Below are 15,076 nucleotides of genomic sequence, written 5' to 3' on the forward strand. Positions count from 1 at the left end.
GAATTATGAGTGCTCACACGGACAGAAGTACCATCAAACCCTCTCTAATCGTAATACAGTGTTTTGCATTAGGAGAAAGAAGGAAATCATTAAAATGAAGTGAAATCACATGCAGCAAAATATTAGTACTCTGAAGACAAAGAATGTTCCACAGACAGAGCGGATTTTAGAGAGTAGCAGTTGGCTTTAAAGAAATGTCCTTCGTTAAAATCAAGCAGATATTTTTTTTTGTTTGTTTCTCATTTACATACAGCTTTTTTTTCCTTTTTATTCATTCGGCAAGAGCATGTGAGTCACACACCCGAGAATCTCATGACAGTGGAAACAGTGTTGGCCTTTCAATCCAAATGCACTGACTCTGCAAAGCTTCTCATCAAGCTAAATCAACCAGTGCATAAACAATCTGTGAAGCTACTGATTATTTTTTTTGTAGATTTTATACAGTGTCATTTATATACAACAAAATCATCCATTTATTATTATATTTCATTTTTTAAAAAAGAACCACATGGTACATCCCAATACTGTGGGTCCAGGAGGAAAAATATATAAGGCGAGTGTCTGAGAGAGTGATTCAAAAGTCTTCCTTATCTGTCATCAATCAGCGTTTTCCTGTTTGTGCCATCTTTGGTCACAGATGCCTTCGGGGGGGCGTGGCTATCGTTGTAAACTCTCCTCTCATTTGTCAATGACCAGGAAGTCCCAGCTCACGCCCGTTGTGTGTCCGTAGGTGCCGTTAGCCGTTTCGACAGTAAGTGAGTTTGGTGACATGCTCATGCGAAATCAAATAAAAGTAATTTGTTTTGTTTGTCTTGCTGAAAACCATGCGTTTTAAGTGAAAGCGTCAGACACACTTTGGCTGATTGACCAGGCTCTCCGTGTTTCAAGGGTTCCAGTCAGTTTTCCCTCCCAGGGTTTGTGATGTCGCAAATAGACGTCCGTGGACCTGGAAGGTAAGGTGAGGTTCAGCACTACAGACTTCAGTCAAACATGTGTGGTCCTGCACATGGACTGAGAGATATTCAACACAACAAACCAGTTATGATTTACATATGATTACAGACTGAAAGCAAGTGCAGAAGTGACGCTGTTAATTGTAATTTATCAATCTGTTCTTAACTGTAGGGTTAAAGGTAATATTACATTATTAGGCAATGTGTAACATCTTAGTGCTAATATGCGCTGGACCCATGTCACGATTTTGGCTTTACAGATTGATATTTATTGACACTGTACTTCATAAATGGATAATACCGCTGTCACTAGCTGCTATTAGCCACTTACCAGGTTAAGTTGAGAACTCCACTGTTACGACTGACCCTTCTTCTTCCCTTGTTTCCCCTTGGCTCCTTCTCCAGACTTGGCAGAGAGAGAGAGAGATGACAGAGAGAGAGAGCAAAGGAGAAATAGTTGAGAGAGGGAGTGAGGTTGATTGAGGGAGTGAAGAAGAGAAGGAGGGAGAGACAGTAAAAGAAACAAGGTGAAAAAGAGAGAGGAAGACAGAGGGAGAGAAAGAAAAAGACAGTTAGTATAGAGCTCCGGCTAAATAACACCATTGTGTGTTTATGAGGCACAGCAACTGTTCAGCTCAGCTACATCAGCAGATTGACTGGAAGAGAGATGAGATGAAGGAGAGAAAAAGAAGTTAATTCTGCTACTTCTATACATTTCCAACTAACATGAGACATGCTGGAAAAGATAAACGAGTTAAAAGTGAGAAAAATATGTTAGTGTTTCTATTTTCTAAATTAGTTGGAATTGAAAACAGCAAGACACGCACACACACACACACACACACACACAGTACAAACAGTGCAAACCTCAGAACCGTCTATAGTGCCGATCAGACCATATACTCTGAGTTGTTGGTTGTCGTGACACTGTTACTCTATGCCACAGCACTCCACACACTGTACGGCTGTATTAAAATTTATCCACACTAGCATAACAGCATACAGCTGAGATTAACTCTCCTCCAGAACAGGGTTTAGCTGGATGTGCAGCTGTGAAGCAGCTTCTAGCCCAGTTAAACCTGGGTGAAACATGTTCTAGACCACCAGGGATACTTTCTGGGTGAAAAGGGCTTGATTATGAACAAACTGGCCAAATAGCTGGTATTATAGATGTCTATTAACCTTACAATACAGGGACCAAACTTCTTTTAAATTTAACTCGTGGCACAAATATTTATGGCTGTTTCAATAGGTAAAAGTCCAATTTCATATGGTTTCTCCCTCTTAAACACTCAAGATGGCACAAGATAAAAATGATTGTGGTTTTTGGTGCCTGTGTTCATTTACACTAATCTCATATTCTAATCTGATCTAATACATATTTTTATTGTTAAAATGCATCTTTGCCTAATGCTGTATGCTAGTGTGGATCTATCTGACCAGGACCTGTATTCCCAAAAGCATCTCAGCACTGTTATCCTCCCAGTTCCACTGTACGCTACTGAACAGAAGGTGGGCTTTTAACCCTCTGCAGGCCAAACATAGGAAAACCTTTATATCTGGACTGCACAGCACTAAAAATCTATTTCTATTCCCGTGTAAATCCTTGTGCCAAGATTTTGTTTTTGGGAAACAGAGTCCATGGCTCATGCTTTCAGTGGGCCAGGATAGGTCAGCTGGCTAGGTCGGGCGCCAACCTCAGTCTTCTGGCCCTTACTGCTCCCAGGCCCCTCCTTCCTCTGCTCCTCCTCAGGCCGATCTGCCCTCTGGCCCTGCCGGGAGCGCTTCCCCCTCTTCCTGCCCTTCCCCCCTCCTGCTCCTGCTGCTCCTCCTGCTGAAGAAGAAGTGTCTGCTCCACCTGCCGCTACACCACCACCAACACCACCACCACCACCTCCTTCTGAGACTGTTTCGCCTCCTCCTTCCCTCCTCTCCTCGGAGGTGACCACGCGGCGCACCACCTTCCTGATCACCTGTAGGGGGCGTTACAGAGGCATGTCAGGGGGAGATGATGGGGAACGGGGGAGGAAGGGAGTGTGTGTGGAGAATCAATGGAAAGGAGAGTGAGAGCTACAGCCTGTGTGTGTATGCGTATGTGTGTGACTGTGTATGTCTCACATGGTTCAGAGCACCCCACTAAAAATGTTATTTGGGTGTGTATGTGTGTGTATGTAAGTGTGTGTAAGGTTATATAGAGTAAGGATGAGGCAGGTAATGGAGGAAGGTGATGAAGGTTACTTTTCTGGTGACCAGATTCCCGTCTTCATCTGTAAACTGCTCCTCTGTCACCGACTCTCCAGGAATGTTTCTGGCCTGCTCTCCCTGGGGTGCAGGGTGGATGTAAGGTTGAGGGAGTGATAGATGACAGGAGGGAGGGATGGAGAGGTAGAGGTATAGGGAGGGAAGAGGTTGGAGAAGTATATTTAAGATTAATGGTTAACGGTATTATTAGTCATTTAGAAAAAAAGCAACATTTCCAAACAGACATCAGCCTGCTTGTCACAGCAGGAAAGGGTTTCCCATTGTTAAGATCATGGATGGAGATTTGAAAAATGATGAATGCATGACTTCTTAATGTACTTTAAGCTGTAAAATATTTAACCTCATAAAAGATATATAGATATTTCGAGTTACACCAGGTTAAGAACATTGGAAAAAGCGAATTTGTCAGTCTACATATCAAACCCCGTACAGAAGCTTTTTGCTTATATTCAAATTCCCAAACTGTCAGCTTTGGACTTTCAGATATTTTGGGAAACCCAACCAACGCTAGTGCATTAAGCAGGCTGACTTATCAAACATGTTAATATGGCTCCTCCACAAAGCTCAAAACACAAGCTTGCAGACGCAGAGAAGACACGGTGAGACCATAAGCAAGCAAAGTTTACTGTTTTACAGGCATTTATACTGTGAAAAAGAAATATAGATTATTCAAATGCAATGTCCATGTCAATCTCTGGTTTAGTGCCACAGTTTCTTGGCAAGCCTCTGAAGGCAACAATTTAAAATGAAGATGGGTTCAGTGGGAAAAACAGTGATGCATGTACAACGCTTCACACTTTCAGCTTCAAACTTTCAGCTTCAAACTTTCTCAAACTTCACACTGCTGGTAAGAGGATGAAGACTGAGTTATCATCTTTACCAATTCAAACCTACGCCATGCACAAGAAAGAATTCAGCAATAACACACTCAGTAATACCTACCACCACACAAAAGCATTGGAGCAACTGATAATGCAGTAACTACTGGGTAAGGTAATAACTTGTCAAAATATAATACAAATGTCCCACTAAGCGATTCAAAACTGCAGTAAACAGTAAACCTGTTAATATAATAAATTGCCAGAAAATGTAATAACATCACATTATTAATGTAATAATGCAATGTTATTAGTATTAACTGGCAATATATTACATTAACAGGTTTTACTACAATTTTTACTCCTTTAGAGAGACATTTTATTATATTTTGACAAGTTATTAAATTATCTGGCAGTTATTACATTATTAGTTGCTACAAGCCTCTATTGGGCTCCCTTTACACAGAAACAGAGAATCTGAATTTAAATCCACATAACTCAAATCTGATGTTTTGTGAAACCAGGAATGAAAACATTACATTTACATTTTAGGCATCTAGCTGACGCTCTTATCCAGCATGACTTAGAGTGAGTGAACAGTTAGGGTTCAGTTCTCATGTTACATGGCTGCTGATGGACACATTAGATCAAACATGTGACCTCTTTAGTTTCTCAACGGTCTCTCTGACCACTAGGCCACCCGGCCACACATCAGACCTGGATTGCATATGCTTCGTCAGATTTTCTGTTCCTGTGGGAATTCTATAGTAGCCAAACACACAGCGTGGCCAAGCCGGCCAGCTAGCTAAACAGTCCGCTAACCGGCTAGCGATGCTGGCACACACCAAGCAGCAAGGTTGAGTGTGCCAGCTGCTGGTATAGTAGCTCACATCGACAGGCAGTGAGTGGCTGTTCATGCTAAGGCAAGGCTAAACATTTACATTTACGCATAAACACAGGCACTGTCCACACACACTCTCTCACACACATATACACACACTCTCACACGCAAACATGTTCTCTTTGTCTCACACACTCTCTGACACACGCATGTACCTGTACACAAACACATCTCCACATGCACAAACACTCTCTTTCTCTCAGACAGATACACTCTCACACAGGAGCGCTCAATCTTACCTTATATACCTTATTGTTCACACACTATATTTCCCTGACTCTCTTTCACACAAACATACACAGAATCGCAGAGCTTATGCTAGTACACACTCCCTAGGGTCGTCCACACTCCCTAGGGTCGTCCACACACCAGGCTGGGTACCTTGAGTATGACCCGTCTGCGGTACACTTTGGTGGTGACAGTGGTCTCCTCATCAGAGCTGGACTGGTCAGCTCTACCACCCCCCTGATGAAGGCAGCCCAGTACCAGTATACAGTTAATAAATCTAGTCTGTGTGTGTGTGTGTGTGTGTGTGTGTGTGTGTGTGTGTGTGCAGGGTGTCTGCAAGATTCATCAAGTTAAATCTAAGACTTTTTAAGACCATTTTAATGCAAGCAAAAATGAAATATTAGGCCAATTTTGCCGCTGGAATGAATGTGAAAATGAAAATAAATAAATAAATAAAAACTGTTATCCTATCAGAGTATAGGTCTGCATGACTGGGCTGATTTCTCACTAGACAAACGACACACTAAGAAACCTCAAACATTTTAAGACTTCTAAAACGGTATTTAAGACTTAAGACAAAAGACAAAAGCTTTAAGACAAAAGGTGCATCTAACAGTATTCAAGGATTCAGGCCTCGAATTTCGATAATCATACCTAATAATAATCAATAATCAACCTTTTGAGACTTTTTCAAGACCTGCAGACACCATGGTGTGTGTGTGTGTCTGTGTGTGTGCTGTTGACTACAGCTATAGGTAGCCACCTTTACATATAACATCTGTGTAAGTCAATAAACGGCAAAATCAATTTCAATAAGACATACCAAATAAATTCAACCTATTAAAACGTACCCTGCTGCACCCTTTTGAATCCTTGCCCCGTCTGGAACAGTGACTCTCACCTGGACTTTGTGCTCATCCTCCCGGCCTCCGCTGGGTCCCGCTGTGCTGCTGTCCTCCTGAGATCCCTTCCTCTTGGCCTCCTTCTCCTTCCCCTCCCTGGCTGGGTCAGCGTGGCCTCCGTTCTGCCTGTCTGTCTGAACCTCAGCCCTTTCCGCAGAATCAGCTAGACTGTCAGGGCTGGGGGAAGAAAATATACGTTGAGGAGATAGAGTCCAACAGCTATTTTTTTGGCATAAGCTTGTAAACTTTAGCTTGTAATAAAATCGTTGTGTATGACCCACTTGATGAGCCTTCGCATTGCGGTCTTGAAGCCCTGCTGGGGCTTATTTTGCCATAATGACTGGCTCTCCGTACATTATCCCTTAAATAATATATATTAACGGTATTATTAAACTAGTACTGCTATCTGATACTAGGGATAACGTCAGTTATATTTGAATACAGGCTGGGATTCGTCGTTATTGGAGTTGGGAGAGAGAGTCATTACAATTCAAGACATTACAAGTCCCATCACCCTGCTGCAGTGGTATCAATTCTTAAAGACCCCATGAAATGGCATTTTTACTTCCTGGATTTGAAAACCAATGGAATATGAGTCAGGGAGAGAAAGGCAATTGTATTTGATGAGAGGGGTGCAGAGGGGCGGCATTGTTCAAAAATCTGCTGGTTTTATTGATTAGAAACTTACATTTACGCATACTAGTGCAGCATGAGGTTACCATGAAAGATACTCTGTTTTCCAGGAAGTAAAAGTAATGGTAAATGAAACAATTCCTCTTTGGGGTGATGCAAAGTGATGTAAGCAGATTAAAATAGGAGCTACCATGATGGCTAGATCTGTAAATATACAAATGATAGAGACAGACAGGTCTATAAAGAAGTCATACCTGCCATGCTGTGGATGGAATCCCTCAGTGCCGGGGGTGTGACCGGGGGATGGTGGCTCCACCGCCACGCTGGACATCTCACTGCGCCAGCCTGGAACTGAACACATTTCTTTCTCTGCCTGCCGCACTTGGTTGAGAATGGCATTCACCCTCTCCTCCGTCATCTCCTCGTCCTCTGAGCCTCCCTCCAGCTTTATATCCTCCAGCAGACTCTGTAGCCTCTCCTGGGTCATCTCCTCCTCTTCTTCTTCCTCTTCCTCCCTTCCACCGGTGTCTGAGGCCGCGTCCCCTCTAGCAGAAACTCCCTGGTTCCCTGCCTGACCCTCCGAAACAACGCCTTGCCCTGCCTTCACCTCTGTCTCTAAGGCCTCAGCTTGCTCCTCTGTCCCCAGTCTTCCTCCCGCTACTGCTCTTCTCTCGTTATCCGGCCACTCGTACGAAACCGTGCGCTCTCGGCTCAGCCCCGCGTCTTCTTCCATGGAGCCCTCATACTGACTCCCCCTGCCTCCACTGGTCAAGGACGTATCCTCTGCCACCACAGTGGGGGGCTCCGGGGCGCGGGGGCCGGGCCCTGGGGCGACCGTAGGGGGGTCGCTGCTGGACGTACTGGTGGTCTGGGTGAGGGAGAGGTCGCAAGGCCTAGTGAGGGTGGTCTTGCTAGGGGAGTCTAAGCTAGCATCGCCCTCGCTAAAGAAGTCGTCTGAGCGCAGCGGGGTAGGGGGCTGGTAGTTCAGGTCTGAGGGGGTCTGCAGCTCCAGATCTATGTTGTGGTATCCTGGGTGGATGGGGGGAGGTAAAGGATTAGGGAAAGAGGGAGGGAGGAGGGAGGGAGAGATGGAGGGAGGGAGGGACAGAGGGAGGGAGGGGGGGAGAAGTAGAGTGTCGAAGGGGATGAGATGAGAGGTGACACTTAACTAGACACATTTGTAATAGCTAAGGTTAGCAGTCGTTCAAAAGTCACGCTGGTTTAACCTATTATGAAACACATTTTAAGGATTCTTCATCTACTTTGAGAAATGTGATGTTTTAACATATTTGTCAAACAAGCAGTGAGGACTGAAGTGTGACTTCTGAACCAGCGCTACTGAGTAGACACACATAACCATCACAAGGAGATGAGAACAGAGAAATGGAAGTACCAAAGACAAAATATAAAATGCAAGATACAAACTTCACATATACATATATTAAAATGTACATACACTATACTAACGTCATCTGCAAATCTTCAGATATCAAAAAAGGTCCTGGTTATGTTTCAAACTTGCACTTAGGCAGCCCAGCCTTTCACAAAAGCGCTTACTTCAGGACCAGCACTTCAAGTTTTAGCAAGCCAAATGGCTCAGTCTCAGTTCTACTGTTTTCAGTCAAAATGCTTGAGTATTGGGACAGTGAAATAAAGTTGGTCTTTTTTGCTACTGGTTTATCCACAGTGTAATATGAGCTAGTCATCAAAAGATGAGTGAGGCAAGAGGATGATGGGTTTTCATTAAAACATGTTAAAAGAATGATAACAACAAAAAAAGGAGCCTGACTTCAGCTCACTGTCTCAATACCAGTGTAATTGAATGTATATCAACCACATGAGCAAAGGCTTGAGTATATTCCAGGCAGGTTAGTTGTGTTGATTTAAAAAAAAGGCAGAGAAGAGCAGCGCAACCAATCGGCATCTAGATATAGAGCTCGGGAACCGAACGATCACGCCGGAAGTGAGCAGGGACACCGGGAGGGAGAGGAGACGACGGGGGGGAGGGGGGAGGCGTAGGGGGGGAGGGAGAGTGATAATCTAAGGGAGGAGAAGGAGGAGGGAGAGAAGGGGAAGGATGAGATGGGGGAGAGGCAGGGCAAAGGACATGAAGAGGAGAGGACGAAGGGGGGGAGGAGGGAATAGGTGAAGGCAAGTGAGAAGTGGGAGGAAGGGGAGGAGGAGAGAGAGGGGGATGGACAGGAGGGGAGGGAGGACAGGGGGGAGAAAGAACAGGCGTATAAGAGGGAGGAGGGGGAGTAAGAGGAGGAGGAGGGGAGGGAAGAGGGGGAGAGGAAGGAGCAGACAAAGGAAAGGGAGAGGGGGGAGAAAGAGGAGGAGGAGAGGGAAAAGGGGGAGAGGAAGACACAGGTGAGGCAGAACTGAGAGGAGAAGAGGGAGAAGGCAGTGGAGCAACAGAGGGAGAACGGGGGACAGGGGGAGGAGAAGGAGGAGGATCAAATGGAGGAAGAGAGAGGAATGAGGAGCAGGGAGGGAATACAGGCATTCGAGGGGAGGAGGGAAAAAGAGGGGAGTAAGGCAGAGTGGTGATATGAGGGAGAACAGGAGCGACAGGCAGGAGGTAAACAGGAGTGAGAGGGGGGGGCGGAAAATGAAAGGAGGAGAGGGAGGGAAGGTCAGCAGGCGGAGAGGGAAAAGGTAAAGAGGCGATATGGGAGGGATGAGGGAGGCAATGGATGGGAGGAGTGGCAGGGAGAGAGACGGCAGACTGGGACGTTCGGGGGCTCAGGGGGAACTTAGAAGACCTAAGACGCTTTGGAGCTATTACGGCCATCACAGTTCACAAGAGACACGGTAAAAACAAAACACACACACAAAGAACAACTGTTAGACAAGACTTGGATGGAAGGATAAACACAGCATGTGAATACTGGACAGACGAAGGCACAGTCAATGGAATGGTTAGTGATGGCGGTTGAATGTTTCAGAAGCTGCAGAAGCTAAGGTAAAGCGCATCAGAGTCACATGTAATTGTTAATGCATCAGTATCATTATAGAGTTCTCAATAATCAATAGCCAACAGAACTCTAGCTTGATAAGCAAGAGCAGGCTGCCTTAGTCATTAGCATTGGCACCCTTTCAAATTGCTGGAACAACATCCATGAAAAATGCTGCACAGACTGACTTCTTTCAATTAGATATATTTTAAAATTTTCATTAGGCATGAAAAATACTGGGGAAAACATCACATTGTGACATTGTCAAATTCAGTGATCCAAAAAGTCCGTCAGAGTTCTTTGTTACGCAGCAAATCCATTTTTCATGGAGGAAATGAGCCATGGTAACAGGGAACGTGAGAGGGCCACATGGTTTGGGGTATGCTAATGCTAAAGCCCCCTAGCAGGGAGGAGAAAGGAGTTGGCCTGGTGTCCTTTGTGGGAGAAGATGCAGCTAATTAATTAGATGCAATGCGTTTGCCTGCTAGTTAGCTGTAGGGGCCAACCAGTTAGTACAGAAGTAGGCAGGAGCGATCTTGCAACTTCAGCAGAAGAAGCTTGAAATTGTTGGCTCCCTGCAAGGCTTTCAAGTAGAAGCTGTGGGAGATTGTTGCCAGTTAGCGCTTAGAGCTGACAGAGGGGGTTGTTGTAGCTCTCCACTTATGCTTTAGTCAGTTAACCAGAGTTGACTATTCAGCAGAGAGGAGAAGAGAGAAAGAAGCAGGGGGTCTGCAGGTTTTAAAGCGGAAGCTGTGACTACTTGGATCCAAAAGCAGTCATTTGTAATGAGCAGTTGAAGTGAGCGAAGGTTAGCCATTGGTGGAAATGAGCTGGTTAGTAGCCCTTAGAGCTGACAGGGGAAGTTGCTCTAGGAGTTAGCCACTCAGCAGCAAGGAGAGGAGAGAGGAGGAGGCAGGGAGTCTGCTGGTCTCAAAGCAGGAGAAGCTACAGTAGAGCGTAGAGGCTGGGAGGCTCGGAGGAACCCAGTAGATGACAGGTACAGTACAGCTAACAGCAGTGACATAGAAGCAGAACTATACACTGTACACTTTTGAAGAGGGTGTGTCATTTTCAACTCATCTGTGGGTGTCATTTGGGACAGAGCACATCTGGATCAACACAACATGTGCTAAAATTGTGCAAAACACTTTTGCAAACAATGTTGCTATTTAGACCTGTTGAATTAAAAATGAACACAATTTGTTGTCCCAAACTACACTCATGGATGTGCTGAAAATGTTCCACCAATTAAAAGAGTGTTAAAAGTGTATTGTCATAAGCAAACAACATTAGAGCAGGCAGCCATTGACACAAAGCCATAGCCATGCCATCTGTCGATCCATCTATCTGTCAAAACCCCTGGATTTCACCTTAAATTATCTTTGCACAAAGATCATATTTCCTCCATTGTAAATCAATGGAATAATAAAAATGATCCTTGTGTTAAGATGATTTTAGGAATCCAAACTGCAGTCACAATGAGGCCCATTTCAGAGATTTGTCTGTAAGTATGCGTGGCTAATCATGGTAGACACTTAATTTGATTTGCGATGCCAAAAAGCATCTGGGCTGTGGGATGCTATTTGTTTCCTTGATCTACGATGCAATAATCTTGGATACCATGACCATGAGATACCAAATGGGCTGCAGATCAAATGCCAGTGATTCTCCACATGAAAAGAGTGGAAACAAACAAGAATGTGTTTGAATATATAAGATTATGATATGAATGTGTTTAAATGTGCCTGGGTCCCAGACATTGCAAGTGAGGAATACAATAAACAGGCTAGGTCTCTTCAAAACCTGTAACCTGTATTTTATACTTAACTATCTGGAACAAATGGGACATTTTAATGCAACGTCTGAAATGGCCCTCAATCGGTGTATCATAACCAGAAAACCCTAATAGCTACTACAGTATATTTTCATTTAAGAGAGAGACAGAGAAAGAGAGAGAGAGGGAGAGAAAGAGAGAGAGAGAGCAAGAAAGAAAGGCATTTGCCATACTGCTTAAAGCGAACATGCCATTATTGTTAATTGGTTGTTATAATTATGTTTTCATGTATTTTATAATAACATTAGACACAAATTGACAAATAGAGATGTGTTAGAGATCGGACAGTTGGAATTTAAAACATGTAAACTGGCATACACATAAACATAACTATTGGTGACCAAATCATGAACCAATGCCCCCACCCATCTGAAATATGAACCTCATTCATCTTATCAAATCAACAAGATCATCAGATGGGACAGAGTCTTGATTCATTAGAGGCTTACGTTTGCTTAAGAATCATGCTTTTGAATATTTACACATAAAAACAGTCACACATACTTCCCCTAAATGTCTCATGCCCCCAAAATGGTCTCCTACTGTTATGCATTAAAATCAATCATGTTGGATGTAATCGTAATACATCTTGGGGGCCTGTGAAATGTACTGATAATCATCAAAAAACATATACTTGCCACTTATGTTCTAATGACTTTGAGTACTACAAATTAATTGCACTGCCCCATGTTGGAAGTACGCCGACTGGGGTGAATGCTTCATGTGGGACAATAAAGATGACTCAATCTAATATTATTAATGCCTGTTGGTCCATTAACTGATATTGGTTCACTGAACCTGCTGGTCGATTAACTCATTTCGGTTCAGCAAGCCTTGTTCGTTCATTAACTTCCACTGTCAAGCCTCATTGGTCCTGTATTTGTGTACACAGACAGGTCTGTCTATCTGGCTGAGAGAGGAAGTGAAGAAGGGTGAAGGGAAAGACTGAGAGATAGACTGAGAGAGTTCAGCTAGGGTGGGCTACACTTTACCATCGGACTGATCCAGGAATACTGCGTTATCATCGGCAAAACACCGTGTGCCTGAAATGTTACCATAGTCAAATATGGGCCCTTCCAGCAAAGTCACAATATCCGACCGATTGATCTTAGTCAGCACTGCGGTTAAGGCATCCGCTACAGAGGGAGAGAGAGGGAGGGAGACAGAGAGAGAGAGAGAAATTACATTGACAAAAATTGTATAACGCTTCACATTGCTTTTACACATGGAATTGAACAAAGGACCATATGCTATAATGTCACATAATATCACAAAAACATATTATTGTCAGTCATTTTTTAATAAAATGCTAATTCAAATATCTATGTTCATGTACAGTATATTATCTCTTAGTCAGTGAGGCATGGATTTGAACTAAAACAGTGCTAAATGGTGCTAGTCATTTAATGTACAAGAATTAGGGAGTGGCTACAGCAGCTGCTTAGCCACAACCGTCCCTCTCCCTCACACACAAACACAGACAGACACAGACACACACTCACACACAGACTACTTACTTGTGGCATTTTTACCATCCCTGTGCACCCATTTCTTTAGGAGCATGAAACTCTGTGCTGTCAGGGAATTGGGGTTCTCCACTCTGATGTGGTTGATCTCTTCCACAGAGAAATCCATCTCCCTGGCCAGCTCTGCAACAGTGAGAAACACCACAACATTACTAGCTAAAAGGCTTAGGAGTTTCATTCCCTGTGGGGTCACCCATGCTAAGAACGTATGCACTCACAGTGAGGCACTTTGGATTAAAGTGTCCACCAAATAGCATGTTCTAAGTAAAAATCACAGTAAAATCACTCACTTCCAACAATCAATGTCAATAAATGTACTTCAATTTCTTTGCTTAGTCCTAATTTGTTTGTGTTTATTAGCTAAATGACTGTGACTGCTGTGCCAAGCGATGTATAGCAAACAGAGTGTGTAGGTTACAGTGGAGCGGAGTGCTGCATGTACAGACAGGCACACTGGCTATAAATTTAAACCATGAAAGCATAATGTGCACTGAATCTACTTGTTCACTGCAACAGGAGCACACATTAAATATGGATTAGATTCCTCTCCTCTACTGAGCACTCACTCACTTAGTCACTGCACTGGACAGACAGGCACACAGCTAACATTATTCACACTCATACACCCATACAGATGCATTCTGATGGATGCCCGTTTGTGCACACACAATTATACGCACACACATGCACACACATGCATGCGTACACACACACACACACACACACGCGTAGGCAATACTGCAGTGCAGGCAGACAGGGTTGGGCAAACTGCAGAGGCCACGCCCTGATCACTGATCAAGTACAGCACAAAATAGCATTTTCTCTCTATTTCGCTTACACATACAAACACACAAAACAGGGAAGAATATGTGTGGCAATATGCATTTTATGGGTATCCTTCAATTTTCATTCATACTCATTGCCCTCAATATGAATAATATGAATATTGCTGTGTGTATTTTTCAGCCCTTCACTCACAATACAACTCAGTGTGGCCATGTTTAAATTTGACAAATTAACGTTGAGTATGTTTGTAGGTTATAAAATAAACGTATCAATAAAGAGTTACATGATATATGAAATATGTTGACATACATTTTTATTTTGAAGTTAGAATGTAATGTGGGATTTTATAATGATTAGCCTACTTTGACTATAAGTTATGTTTTATATGTGTATTTATGCATTGACATATGTTTTTCTTATGGAACTTTATCAGGATGTGTGTGAATACACCTGTCACTGCAGTACTGCCCAGTCAAGAAGTCATTATACTATATGCCCAGTAGATGGCAACAAACATTGCAAAACTACTGGTATCCATACAAATCCTCCAAGAGATGGGCTCAGTCCAACTGATTCATTCAGAGGTGGATTTTCTTCAAAATTCTAATATTGAAGACTTTTCTGTCCGAGAGTATCATATTCAATGTATGAATAACAGAATGAATACTCTATTATTAGCAAAGGAATTACAGTTTATATTTAGATACTGAATTGATTGAAATGAGAGTAGTTAGACTCCAGCCTTGCAGCTGTCTCCATGTCTTATCCATCATCATAATACATTTGTATGCGTGCATTCTCTCAAGCTTGTATGTGAGTTATTGTGTTTGTGCGTGTGTTTGTAAGTGTATGTGTGTTAAGAGGTGGGAAGAAGTGGGAAATTGTGTGTGTGTGTGTGTGTGTGTGTGTGTGTGTATGTGTGTGTGTGTGTGTGTGTGTGTGTGTGTGTGTGTGTGTGTGTATGTGTGTGTAGACTCACCAGTCCAGCTGAGTCCGAGGTGGTCGGCTACTATTGCCATGCGGAGGTCTGTTCTCTCACAGGGACTCTGGGGACCTGTGGTTCAGAGGAGAGCGAGGAAGCAGGGAGGGGCAGGGCACAAGCCATTAACATATGTGATATGACAACCACCGCAGTCCAAATATGGATCACTTTCACATGTGCCATTTCACATTCCCAAATGAATTAAACATTGTGCTCACTAGAGACACAAAATGGCTGCCATAAAAAGGCCGCAGAGGGAAGCAATGACATCAAATGAAAGAAACTGATTGGGAT

At 43.4% G+C, this 15,076-nt stretch overlaps 1 protein-coding gene across 1 annotated transcript in view; it reads right to left on the reverse strand.

Annotated features, from left to right (window-relative positions):
* Positions 1-418: 418 nt before the first annotated feature.
* The window catches only part of LOC139914419 (uncharacterized), a 110,113-nt gene continuing 95,455 nt past the window's right edge, over positions 419-15,076 (reverse strand). Inside the window, exons 38-47 of the mRNA XM_078290691.1 lie at positions 14,780-14,854; positions 13,006-13,137; positions 12,481-12,624; positions 6,952-7,726; positions 6,064-6,241; positions 5,316-5,399; positions 3,192-3,275; positions 2,651-2,926; positions 1,285-1,359; positions 419-946 (exon numbers count right to left, since the gene is read on the reverse strand). Coding sequence (XP_078146817.1) covers positions 1,309-1,359; positions 2,651-2,926; positions 3,192-3,275; positions 5,316-5,399; positions 6,064-6,241; positions 6,952-7,726; positions 12,481-12,624; positions 13,006-13,137; positions 14,780-14,854 — 1,799 coding nt within the window. The 3' untranslated portion in view covers positions 419-946; positions 1,285-1,308. The remainder of the gene's footprint in view (positions 947-1,284; positions 1,360-2,650; positions 2,927-3,191; positions 3,276-5,315; positions 5,400-6,063; positions 6,242-6,951; positions 7,727-12,480; positions 12,625-13,005; positions 13,138-14,779; positions 14,855-15,076) is intronic.

The sequence above is a fragment of the Centroberyx gerrardi genome, chromosome 20 (assembly GCF_048128805.1).
Source record: "Centroberyx gerrardi isolate f3 chromosome 20, fCenGer3.hap1.cur.20231027, whole genome shotgun sequence".
NCBI lineage: Eukaryota > Metazoa > Chordata > Actinopteri > Beryciformes > Berycidae > Centroberyx > Centroberyx gerrardi.